The 13,435-nt window shown below is 39.7% G+C and overlaps 2 protein-coding genes across 2 annotated transcripts in view; one reads left to right on the forward strand and one right to left on the reverse strand.

Moving 5' to 3' along the window:
• Window positions 1-5,243, reverse strand: part of SPATA1 (spermatogenesis associated 1) — a 52,602-nt gene extending 47,359 nt beyond the window's left edge. Inside the window, 1 exon segment of the mRNA XM_061183933.1 lies at window positions 5,194-5,243. Within this exon segment, the coding sequence (XP_061039916.1) occupies window positions 5,194-5,243 (50 nt within the window).
• Window positions 5,087-12,748, forward strand: GNG5 (G protein subunit gamma 5). Its single transcript, XM_061183951.1, has 3 exons — window positions 5,087-5,322; window positions 8,918-9,062; window positions 12,537-12,748. Exons 1-2 carry the CDS (start codon window positions 5,242-5,244, stop codon window positions 9,041-9,043), a joined length of 207 nt encoding a protein of 68 aa, XP_061039934.1. The 5' UTR covers window positions 5,087-5,241; the 3' UTR covers window positions 9,044-9,062; window positions 12,537-12,748.
• The last annotated feature ends 687 nt before the right edge of the window (window positions 12,749-13,435 follow it).

Below are 13,435 nucleotides of genomic sequence, written 5' to 3' on the forward strand. Positions count from 1 at the left end.
AAAAAAACCCAAAACTGTCCTTGTTTTACAAATCTGGTCTCTACAGGATCAGAGGTATGGCTCCAAAAATAATCCAAAGCCCACCAATCCTTTTATCACTCCCAAAAGCTTCCCTATTTATCTTAAGAGACTTGTAAGTATTAATGGGGAAACAGAGTCATCCTAGGAGGAACTTGCCTGTGCCTCTGAGATGCAAATATCCTACCTGGTTTTCTCCAGGAACCCTTATCTCTGCCATCTTCTTAAAATGCAGATTTTGAAAAAGGGGGTAAATAGGAACTTGTCAAGGACAAATAAAAATCTTAAGCATCTTTTCCATAAATATTATTAACAAGGGTTTAGCCATCTAGACAAGTGAGCTTGATTTGTTACATCTGTCAGAAACTCAATTTTAATCCAACCTCTTTTGCAGACTGATGGGTTTTACATTGCTGTACCTGGCTCATGGCTGAAATTTTGGAATGGGAACAATGAGGCCTCTATGTTTGTTTGTGTGTTCCTATGTATCTATGTGTGTCGTAGATGTATGGTATTGCTAAAATGTAATTAGTAAAAGAGCTCTATTTCACTGACTTAAAGGAAATTAGAGCTTATATACTCAGAAATAGAAAATAATCTGGCCAGAATGAATTTCACCTGGTGGCGCAGTGGTTATGAATTCGTCTGCCAATGCAGGGGACATGAGTTTGAGCCCTGGTCTGGGAAGATACCACATGCCAAGAAGCAACTAAGCCTGTGCGCCGCAACTACTGAGCCTGCGCTCTAGAGCCCGCGAACCACAACTACTGAGCCCATGCGCCGCAAGTACTGAAGCCCGCGCGCCTAGAGCCCGTGCTCTGCAACAAGAAAAACCACCGCAATGAGAAGCCCGCGCACTGCAACAAAGAGTAGCCCCAGTAGTACTGGAAAATATTCAGTACTAAACTGATATCTGGTATTGAAGGTGGCTTAAGCTTGTTGGCTTGATTAATATAGACACGTCTTTAGAGTCATCAATGTTAAGTATAATACTGCACAATATTTCTGTTGTACTTAGGTTTACTAGACTTTATTATATCTATTGCAAATTTGTAAGAAAAGTAACCCAATGTAGAAAAATTTTTAAGCAAAGTTAGATATGTGTCTTCAGTAAAAGAAGGTGTGAGGATGAAAAAATCCTGAAGAGTTATGCATGATCAGGATTTTCTAAGATTGGATTGAATTTAGGTGGGTAAATGGATTTTGTTGGGAGTAAGCTAAGGTAAGACTTGGATTTGGTTTCTCTTTCCGTTAAGAGAACAAGGTTTTCTTTTCCTTTTTTTTTTTAAAATTAATTAATTAATTAATTAATTAATTTATTTGGGGTTGCATTGGGTCTTCATTGCTGCACGTGGGCTTTCTCTAGTTGCATTGAGCCGGGGCTACTTTTTGTTGTGATGCACGGGCTTCTCTTGCTGTGGAGCATGGGCTCTAGGCACACGGGCTCAGTAGTTGTGGCTTAGTTGCTCCGCGGCATGTGGGATCTTCCCAGACCAGGGTATTGGACCCATGTCCCCTGCGTTGGCAGGTGGATTCTCAACAACTGAGCCACCAGGGAAGTCCCGAGAACAAGGTTTTCTTGGAATACTGTTTTTTTAATTAATTTATTTATTTTATGTATTTATTTTTGGCTTCATTGGGTCTTCCTTGCTGCGCGCGGGCTTTCTCTAGTTGCAGCGAGCGGGGGCTAGTCTTTGTTGCAGTGCACGGGCTTCTCATTGCGGTGGCTTCTCTTATTGCGGAGCACGGGCTCTGGGCGCGCGGGCTTTAGTAGTTGCGGTGTGTGGACTCAGTAGTTGTGGCTCGTGGGCTCTAGAGTACAGGCTCAGTAGCTGTGGTGCATGAGCTTTGTTGCTCCACGGCATGTGGGATCTTCCCGGACCAAGGCTCAAACTCGTGTCCCCTGCCTTGGCAGACAGATTCTTAACCACTGTGCCACCAGGGAAGTCCCTGGAATGCCGTTTCTGATAACATATTATGTGAGTTTCTTTGCCTTTAAGTGATCTGTATTTGCTTTTGAAATCTCTTGTAACTTTGGTTAACAAATAAGTATTGTCTCACAGTGACCAATGACCTTATTTGATCAAGTGTTGAAACTTTTTGAGAAACTTCCCAAATATCAAATTTTAATCAAAGTTCTTTTGACTTTCAGCTAACTTTGGGATGCTTTGGAGGGCCCCTGAGGCATCTCAGAGAGAAATATTTAACCAGTATTATTTGGTATGTTAAATTACATAGAGAGCATTATCACACGAGCGATTAACCTACTTAAGATATACTGTATAGATGAATGTTATTAACATAGACATTCTAAAAATTATATAGTTTCTGGAATTTGGATATGTCCTGGTATAATGCTATAGTTCTAGTTGTCATCTTAAAATGTTGTCTGTCACTTCTTTATGGATTACACTGTAATCAGATGTTTAACCATGCCTTTTAAGTCTTGTCATTTATAGATAGTTATCATTGTACTCTGATGCTGTTACAAAAGTACTTCCTCTTCAAGAAGACTGGGTCATTTGTAGAGACGTGGATGAATCTAGAGACTGTCATACAAAGTGAAGTAAGTCAGAAAGAGAAAAACAAATACCGTATATTAACACATATATGTGGAACCTAGAAAAATGGTACAGATGAACCGGTTTGCAGGGCAGAAATTGAGACACAGAAGTAGAGAACAAACGTATGGACACCAAGGGGGAAAAGCGGCAGGGGGTGGGGGTGGCGGTGTGATGAATTGGGAGATTGGGATTGACATGTATACACTGATGTGTATAAAATGGATGACTAATAAGAACCTGCTGTATAAAAAAAAAATAAAATAAAATTCAAAAATTCAAAAAAAAAAGAAGATTCATAGGAAGGCTACAGAAGCAGTTACAACAGTCCCACATAAGATGACTATGCAAGGATTCCAGCCCATACCAACTCAAAACAAGAAGCTGTCCTGCCCCTGGGGTCTCTAGATCAGGCATCCAGAGATTTTCACTCCCTGACAGGCAGGGTTGACGCCCCTACTCAGCCCTGAAGCAGCTACAGAAGACAGACCATCACCCCTCTGCTTCCCATAAGATTATGGGAGTAAAATCTCTGAGCGGGGGAACGAGACAGGAAGGGGCAGGGCACAACCTTTAAAAGAATGACATAGCTGGAGGACACGACCTAAACTCATTAGAACCAAAGAGGTCCAAGATGGTGGATGAGTTGACTTCCACTGTAACACATCAGCAAGCTAAATGACACACCCACAGGTGCCATGACAGTTCCTAGGCTAACCATAAAGGTCAAAAAGTGGGCCATGGCCCAATTCCTGGAAATCCTCACCCCTCCCCCAAAACAGCTAGCATACTCCTCCCACTCATTAGCCTACAAAACTACCCACCCTATAAAAACTGACAACCCCCATACCCTGGTGCCTTTCACCTTCTGAGATGGCCCACACTGTCTATGGAGTGTGTATCTCCCTGAATAAACCTTCTTTCTCTTAAAAAAAAAAAAAAAAAAAAAAGATTCCAAAGCTTTGCTTTATGTTAAGATAGTGATTTAAATCTGACAGAACTTAAAATTCCTGTGATCTAGTACTGATTACATCTCTATGAAATACTGTCAGACTCCACTAATTGTTCTAATGGTATCAAAATTAAAAGATTATATTCTGGGACACACAATCTTTCAAATCAAATTATTTCCACATATTACTTCCTATATAAATTTTTTACAACAATTAAAACAAAATGTGATTTGTCATTTTAACCATCTCAAACGCTATTTTAAATACATTAGTACTTTAAGGAAACATTAAGATATTTCTATTTCTGTATCTATCCAAAGGCTCTTTCTGACATTGTACTACTATTAGTCTCAATTATGAACCTAACAAAGCACAACTCAGCTTCTTTATTAGATAAGAATTAATGGTAATAATCTATATTAAATACAGCATACTGGCATTCATTAACTAGTATGCCAATTGGGAGACTACAACTTTCAATTTTTCTGGATGCATTAAAAACTTGATATTCTAACTCAGAACAAATTTTTAATTAAGTGAACTCAAGATAGAGCAATCAAGACCTGCTTTACTATTATCCTAAGTTAAACTGCCCCCCTATAGTATTCCTTCTAAAGGAACAGCAAACAAGCCGTGTTTTGAGCTACAATTCCCTTTGTCATTACTGACTGGATCAATACTAAAGACCAAATCCTGGCTGGCCAGAGACAAAGTGGCCTGGCATGAAAAGATGAGCCCTTAGGAATTAGAATTGGGAGAAGAACTCAAGATTCAAGTATGTAGTTAGTAGATACTGAAGCAAAATGAATGTATAAAGGGAAGTCATGAAGCAGTATCATATCCATGAAGCAAGCCCTGTTATGAGAAAGCTGTAATCATTTGTAAACCACAATAGAAAAAGAGATAAAGACTAGAGAGAACGACTGATTGAACCAGTAGTGAGATGTCAGCTGAGGAGATACATAGGTGATTCACGTTTATAGCTAAGCACTAGAGAGAAGAGTCAGATTTTTTTTGCTGTTGAGGTCCCTAACCTTGCATCTACTTCTATTGGGGTCCGACGATGGGGAAGCGGGCTGTGGATGGGCCGCCCGTTGGACAAACTCGGGTCACTTAGGGATGCGTCTCTAAGGGGACAGGGTGCCAGTGACTCAAGCCCGTATTTCTAGCTCCTACGCCTCGGTAAGGCTCTCCCCTTCCCTTCCCTCAACCTCTGCCGCCAACTCCGTCAGGAAAACAGGAACCGCCTCGTCGTCCCGCTACCAGGCCTTTTACAAAGTCCCTCAATATCTGACTTCTCTCACCGGTCCCCTCGGGTCTTGGAGGATAACGACAAGCTCTTTCCTTACCTCTCTCAAATCGGCCTCTCCAGAGAGGGAGAGCGGAGAGGATGGGTGTCTGGTCCCGTTTGCATCCCGCCGCTGCCGCGCCCACTGTCCGCTCCGCCCCTTGTCGCTCCCAGCTCTCCCCTCACCCCCCTGAGGGTCGGGCTCCCGCCCGGGTGAGGAGCTAAAACAGAACGCGGAGGAGGGCGCGCATGCGCGCCGCGGGTGGAGCCACGGGGCAAAGAACCGGAAACTTAGAGACAAAGTTCCGAGCCCCGCCCCCCGCTCTGCTGACCCGCCGCCCCGCAGTCCCCCCGTCTGGCCCTGCGGACGCACCACCGATCCACCGCCGGATTGCCGATCTGCCCAGCTCTCGCGTGCGCCATGTCTGGTTCCTCCAGCGTCGCCGCTATGAAGAAAGTGGTTCAACAGCTCAGGCTGGAGGCCGGGCTCAACCGCGTGAAGGTGAGCGGGGGCGGGCGGCTGAGGGGGAGGGGAGGGCGGGGGAGGTGGCGGGGGGGGATTCGGCAGGCGAGCTGGCGCGGCGAGCGAGGCTCGCGTTCGGCTCTCGCCACCCCTAGGGAGGACGCGCTCTCGGCGGCGGCGGCGGCGAGCTCGGCGGCCAGCTTTAGAAAAGTAGCGGCGCAGGTCGGCGCTGTGGTTTGGAGGGGCCGGTTAGTGCGCCCTTCCGCCCCAAGACTTTCCAAGGCGGGCTGGCCCTGGTTTGAACAGCGGCTTTCCGCATTCCGGTCCTCCTCCCTGTCTCCCTCCCTCCGTAGTGACTCCGCGGCTGTGCTCGCCAACAGCTGCTCCTCTGCGCGCAGTCCGCACCCTTCCCGGCCCTCTCGACCAGCTCCTCTGTTTTTTGTCACCCGACGGGGTTTTATCCGACTTTTGATTCAGAAGTATTTTTTCTTTGCATTTCAGAACTTTCCCAAATCCACTCTCTTAGTAGTAGTCTTACTTCCAGCTCCTCTCATTCACCGAACACACACTTGAAAACGAATTCTTGCATAACTTTAACTGTAGGTTAAAGAAGCCTGTTTTGGAAAAGTTCGCAATGTCTAAGGTTACCACTGGTGCCCTGTACAACATCGTACAAAGCGTGCATGTCGTATCTGTTTGGCACCGCTTGCTGTGTTGTGACTTTGGGTATATCTACTGGTCCGCGCGTACCCGAAAAAGTAATTAGGGTGGACCAGTGTTATTTATTTTGGCATCTGGTTAGCATTGATCTTGTCCTGGGGTATTTACTTTGGGGAAAAAGCCTTTTGTGTGTGGTGATATGACAACCTGACGTTCAAGTGCTATTTCGAGTTTCCTGATTTCTTAAATCCTGCGTGGATTGGCTTCTTTCTGGTGCAGGTCAGTTTACGTGAGAAACACTTGTAATTAAAAAAGAAACAGAGAAGAGTATAAAGCATGCCCTCTGTTGAAAGAAAAAGCCAGTTTCCAAGGTGATTTGATTCTGTACTCATTAGGCTAGTTTTTACTTCCCCCTGAAATGTTTTGTGGAGTAAGATGGTCTCCTATTTACCCATTTCCTTAAGTAGAAATGTCAGGGACCTAGTTTACTCAGTTGTGGTCATCTCGGGAGGGAAGGGAAATTCCCATCAGTCTTGGGGTGGGATTCTCCTCTCTTCCTGCCCTTAAAGTGTTGTAAACTCCATTGCAGTCTCGAATCCATTTGTCTAATCTCCAGATTCTTACCTCATCCCAGTGATTTATGGTTAGTCTTGGCTGGATTTAACTTTGAAATCACTATCTTATCATTCAGGCGTGTCTTTATCATAGATTGGAGTGGCCCGGGAAAGAAAAAAATGGGGGGAGGGGAAAAAATGCTGGTTGAAAACAGAAAAGTGTTAAGTAGGGGTATTTAGCCCTAATCTCCAAAGAAAATGAGTTGAAGTCCTCAGGCTCAAGTACTCTGAGGGCTTTACCATGAAAACTCTAGCCCCTCCAATAACTCCCCAGCATGATGCCTTCCTCCTATTCTTAGGAGGGTTTTGGTCGGAATCATTAAAGGCGCCACAAGTGATTTGGTTTTAGAAATCTCAATTTGTCTGATGCCAGGGCTGTGTGTAGCAAGGAGAGGAGGCATCACACCTTGGGACTTTAAATGAGCTTTTCATTAGACATGTTGCAAAATGTGGTTAGTTCGATTTCATTTTGTGCTTCTGTTTTACCCATGACTCTATGCTAGATGGTTTTGTAGTGATATTTTACTTTTGAATTACCACAGCTTTACTTTTTAAACCTTTATGTTTGAGTAGTTGATAGAAATTATCACAAATGCTTGACACACTCTCCCACTGTTGGGTAACCATACACTTAACCCAGGGCACTTTTGAGAGTGAAAGAGGGCACTGATTATTATGCCAGGATTATAGGGTTTCAGCCTCCTGGATGGTGATTATTACAGTGCCATAGGGGCTAGAAGCTTGTTAGAGTTTTAAGCCTTTGTGTCCATTTTCCCCACTGATTGGAATTCTCACTGATCATTTTCTCACTGATGGTCACTTGGCTGGATCTCTTGTCACTGAGATCTCAATTTAAATGTCACCTCCCCAAAGACACTTTCTCTTAGGTCCTGATCTAAAAAACCACTCTTTTTTCTGCAGAGCACCTTGTCTCTTTTCATCTGAACTGTTAGCTCCATAACAGCAGGGATCTGGCTGTTCTTACGTATTTTCAGTGCCTAAAATTATATTTGGCACATAGAGGTGACGAGAAGTTTGTGAAAGGGAGTTAAGCTGGAGCCTACCTACACTTTAGGCAGATAATTAACACATTCTTTACTGCTGGTTAATGTGAATGAAAGAAACCATGTTATAAGACAGTGAAAAATTATACCACCATTCCCCCACTGTAGCTACACCTTTTAGGGGAGCAGGGTACCCATTTGTTATAGTACTTGGTACCAGGTATTTATAAACTGTTTACTCACACAGTTGCTAAATAAATTTATGGAACTCATTACCCTGGATTGGTATATAAGCCAAACATATAAATAGATTCCAAGAAGAGTTTAGATTCATCTCATGAAGATGGATCCTTTTATCAGGTTAATGTCTGGGGTACAGCTGTATTCTTTGCAGAGAGCATCTGTGATGCCCTAAGCTCCCTTTCAAAGGCTAAATATTACCCAGCCAGACTGGACACCTGTTCTCACCCTCCTTACGGGAAGTTAAAACAATAAATGATTATCTTCTCCATCTTCTTAAACCTCAATTCAAGAGTTAGGATATTGTATGTATTTGAGGCATCCTTTAGTCATTCATGTTATATATCTGAACTATTCAGTTTATTGTTTTGGTGTCCTGTATCACACGTTACCAGAATATATACAAATATTAGATGTTTAAGTGATAAATGATATAAAGTTATTTTAACTATGAAGCCACAGAAGTTCCTTAAGTCCTGTTTAAATGGCTTTGCATACATATATGAAAATTATTAAATCACATTTAAGGCATACAGTTTCTTAAAGGCAGGCTGCTTGGTAAAGTTGTTAAAATAAACTGAAGTTTGCTAATCAGCCTTTCAGTCACATGACACTGAGCAGAAACTGTCACTGTCCAGTTTTGTAACATTAAACAGCTGATGGTACATACACCAAAACAATAAACTGAATGGTTCAGATTTTGAACATGATGTTCACTCAGAGTAGCATTTTCCCATTTCCCATACTGCTTTCAAGACAGAGTGATAGTTTACTAGCATTTTAACACTTTTTAACTATAATATCCTGTGTACTGCTTTTAATAAAAGACAAGATGTTGAGTACCCTCAAGGTTACACTAGAACAACCTACTTACTAATAAACTAGCAGGATGTGCTATGCTTTACAAATAAACAGAATTGTACTGTTCGTACTTATTTACATGCAGTGTTTTAAGTATAAAAGCTCAGTATATGACTGTTGAGCGTCAATTAGTATATATCTTTTTTGAGTTAAGAGAAGTGTTTATTGGCAGGTATTTTTGAAGATTTGAGAAAAACTTCATTAAAACATTGTCACCACCTCCCACCCACTTCCCCCACCCTTTGTTATATACAGGTTTCCCAGGCAGCTGCAGATTTGAAACAATTCTGTCTGCAGAATGCTCAACATGACCCCCTGCTGACTGGAGTATCTTCAAGTACAAATCCCTTCAGACCTCAGAAAGTCTGTTCCTTTTTGTAGTAAAATGAATCTTTGCAAGGTAAGTTTCCTTAAATTAAAACAACAAAGCCCCACATAGTAGGGATAACTAGTCAAGTCCCTTTCTCTGCAGCGCTTATAAGTTGAGCAAAATCATCCCATACACTTTTGTCTGGCACTCTTTGTTTTGTAAGGATTGATGAAATTTGCTGATTTAGTAGTCATAAAAAGACTAGTTGTTTCTATTTTACCATAGAGGGTTAAGTAGAGGATTTAATAACCATAAAGAGGATATAGGAGTTACTAGAAAATTTCACTGCTGTGACAAGTCATGTTACCTTTTATAGCATTGGCCTAATGGTGTATTCTGGTGTCCCCAAATACTAGTTTAGTTTTATTTTTGTGTATCTAGCAAATATTTAGACACTGGACTGCCCTGGCCGGTCCAGTGGTTAAGACTCCGTGCTTCCAACGCAGGGGGCACGGGTTTGATCCCTGGTCTGGAAACTAAGATCCCACATGCTGTGCGGCCAAAAAACAAAAAAAAGAGGCTAAATCAGTAAATAACAGCACATTATTTAAAAAAAAAAATTTAGACATTAAAAAAAAATCTGCAGTGTTCATGGTGGTGGCTTTTGAAGTACTATAACTGATTTGGATTAATGATCTAATAGAACAGCATAGAAAATAATTGGGAGTTGTGAATGCAAGAGAAACTGAAGAGATAGCCGAATAAGCTAACATGGTGTTGGCATTTGGACTGGGGAACAACAGGTTTTAATTTTATTGTTGTTAGGTAAAGATAAAATGAGAGAAATGAAGCGTATATGTTCATGGTGGCAAACAGTGGATTGGTTTTCAGAGAATTAAGAAACTAAATTTTGGGCTGGTTTAAAGCATACTTTTATATGTTAACCTGTAACTTACAGAACAGATGTCAGTGTATGCAAAAACATATGTTAATCCAAAAGAGATGTGACAAGAAAACATGATGTGCATAATTGAAAATGTAATCCAAGGGTACTACCTTCACAAATCCATAGGACTTTTGTCACAGCATTTATTCATATTGACCTACGAGAAGCAAACTTAAATAGTGCTTCAAAAAAAAAAGACTGTGTATGGCACACACCATCTACAGACATTCTGACTCCTCAAAGTGCAGGAAGCTGCTTCCTAAAATACCATGTTACATAGTTGTGCCCTCCCTAATTAAACTTTGTAGACTTGGGAGTGTCCAGGAAGTTTGTGTAAGTACAACATGTTTCCAGTAAATACAATGATTGGTTGAATTGGTTAAGATTTTCGAAACACAGGAAAAAAAAAAAAAAAAACCCCGCCTTTGAGATTAAGGGAAGTAATTCTTTTTAACAGTCTAGCACCTTCATATTTAACAGGTTAAAAGTCGTTTGCTCCTGGCAGTATTAATTCTTCATGGCAGTTTTGGGAAATTTCATATTTTTACAGCTCCTCTTGTATTCTCTTCACAAAGTGTTTATTTTCATTTAAAATACTGTTAAGCCTGGCTTCTTAATTGGCTGTTAATAGTTTCATTTCATAGGAGTCGGCAGACAAGTGTTTAATGAGTTGCTCAAGGTTAAAATATGGTTGGGATAAGAATCCAGATTTCAAAGTAAAATAATGGCTGCTAATTCTGGCAGTATAATAAACCCTTAACTTTGTGGATATTATGATTTGAAACACTTTTGGCTAGGAAAAGAATATTTGGATGTAAAAGCATTTCTTCTCAAACTTGAAAGTAGGTCTGGGATGTTATGCTGATGTTGGTTGTCCTAGGCACCCTGAGTGGCATGGATGCAAAGAGTCTGTATTTAAGTCTTTATACTCATAGCTTTTAAAAATATATATATTTATATAATTTTTTTAAAAGCAGATAATTTAGCAACAGATAGTACAAGGTATTAAAATAGAAGTTACCATGATCCACATACCTAGAAATAACCACTGTTAACAGATACTTCCTTTTAAGAGAAAAAACAATCATTGAAAACTAGTGATCATAGTATGCACAGTTTTTTTCTACACTTGAATTTTCTTATTTCATTTAATAGTCTTTGTAAGTACCCTGGTGGTCTAGAGGTTAGGATTTGGTGCTCTCATTTAATAGTCCTTGTAAATGAGATTTTCTGTGGTTGTACTATAACTTAAATTATACTTCATCGAATATTGAGGTTTTCACATTTGAGGATACACTGAGGCGAAGATCTTGGTACCCATACATATACTTTACCCATTTCTTTAAGATAAATTCCCAGAAATAACAATAAGGAATGACATTTAAAATGTAATAACCTTGAAAACTGCCAAATTAAACTTTGCTATTCCACCTGGAGCTTAAGAGTACTTTTTTGCTGAGCCCTTGCCAAACAGATCTCAGATTCTTTGCTACTTTCTTCTGCCTATCTCATTTTTGTAATTTGCACTGATTAACTGAGGCTAAACATTGTTTTTTCACCACTGATTTTGTTTATGTTTCTTGAACATTTTTGTAATGAAGTAACAGAAATTTTAAAATAAGTATAAAAAACCAGGTGTCCACTCTCCTGAATTAAATGGTTTACCTTTTTTTTTTTTTGGTTGCACTGTGTGGCTTGTGGGATCTTAGTTCCCAGATCAGGAATTGAACCCTGGCCCTTGGCAGTGAAAGCGCCAAGTCCTAACCACTGGACTGCCAGGGAATTCCCAACTTTCAAGAAATAAAAGATACTTTTCCTACCTTTCCATATAGATGACTTATCCTGAAGTTGTTATGCCCGTTTTTACTTTTTACATATATTTATTGTTTTATAGTTTTAAAACATAGCTATTATTTTTAAGGAACTATTACTGCATTACTTTTGAGATTTGTGTTAATCCACAGATTGTTTAGTCATTTTAATTGCTGTATAGTATTCTGTCATGTGTATGAACCTTATTTATCCATTGCCTTATTGAGTTGCATTTAGGCTACTTCCAGTTCTCTGCTGTTAAACCATTACTATAGTCAATATTCATGTACACATTTCTCTTTGTATATAGGTTTATGTGGGTAAATAGAAGGGATTGCATCTTGCTCTCCTCGATACTATTGCTCATTTCGTAGAGGTGTTCAGATTTTCCTCAACTTCAGAGATTTTTATATTAACCTTTTTTAAAATTAGGATCCAGAGTGTATTTTGGCAATAATATTGGCAAGTCAAACTTTAAGTCTGTTTATTTCTAAACCCTAAGTTATATATACTTCAGAGTGGTTATAAATCATAAGTTATATATACTTGAGAGTGGTTAAGAGAAAGTTACATTTTACACCACAGGCATTTTCTATCCTGTTTCTCATTTTTTTCCCTAGAAACCCTGTGATGTCTGTTTTTTTTTTTTTTTTCTTTTTTAAACAGGCTTAGTTTAACTGAAAGCATTTTATAAGCTGACATTCAGATGAATGCCTTAAATGTAATGTAAGATGTACTGCTATTCAGAAAAAAAGCTACTGTTCTTATGATACTTAACCCTAATTCACTTTTTTTTTTCATTTCAGGTTTTTAAACCACTTTTCATAAACCGGTGAATATTCAAAGGAAAGCTAAATCTGAAGCCTGTACAAAAGCCTGTCTCTATAACACGTGCCATACTATATAAACTTCTACTTTTGTCAGTCTACCTCTCTGAATATTCATGAATTTCTGTTTCACAAGGGTAATTATTTTATATACACTGGTGGCAGCGTATAATAAAATACTTAGTATAAAAGTTTTTGGATTAATTATTGGTATTAAATATACTATGTACAATATTAATTTGTTTTGAACACCTAAGAAAAAAATGACAATTTTCCCATCATCTTTAAGGGGTTAAAATTTTTAGTGTTTGTTCCAGCAACTCATCTCACATAACTTTATGCCATACATTTGCAAGACTGCTAGAGAATTAAAGGTAAGTTGCAAATTTATTCTTTTAAGGTCAGGAGGAGGCTGCTAATAATACTAGTTTCTATTCATGAGTTATTTACAGGGTTAACTTTGTTTTCTAATGAACTACTTTGTGGGGTATTACCATTACACCTAGAAGTTATTTACTTCATAACAGATGGCTCTCCCAGTAAGGATAGTAAAGACTAGATATAAGAATTCCATTACAAGATGCAAGAGAAAAATTTCAGAGCCCGAGGTAATTCCTGAGTGGAGCACTACAGTACAACGTAATGAGGTAAAGAAGTACCAAAGACTAGCATCAATAATTTGCAACTTTTGCTTTAAGTCCTTGGCAAACCACTTTGCTTTAAAAATTTCTACCCTTCTTGAAAGGCTTAAGGAAATGTTAAAACATCCTAGAAACCTCACCCCCAAATATATGTATTTTCTGGAAACAGAATTAAAACTATGAAGATCAGTCTGATAGAAAACCAGTGCGCTACACAGTATCTACCAAGCACTGTAC

Source organism: Eubalaena glacialis, chromosome 3 (assembly GCF_028564815.1).
Source record: "Eubalaena glacialis isolate mEubGla1 chromosome 3, mEubGla1.1.hap2.+ XY, whole genome shotgun sequence".
Lineage (NCBI taxonomy): Eukaryota > Metazoa > Chordata > Mammalia > Artiodactyla > Balaenidae > Eubalaena > Eubalaena glacialis.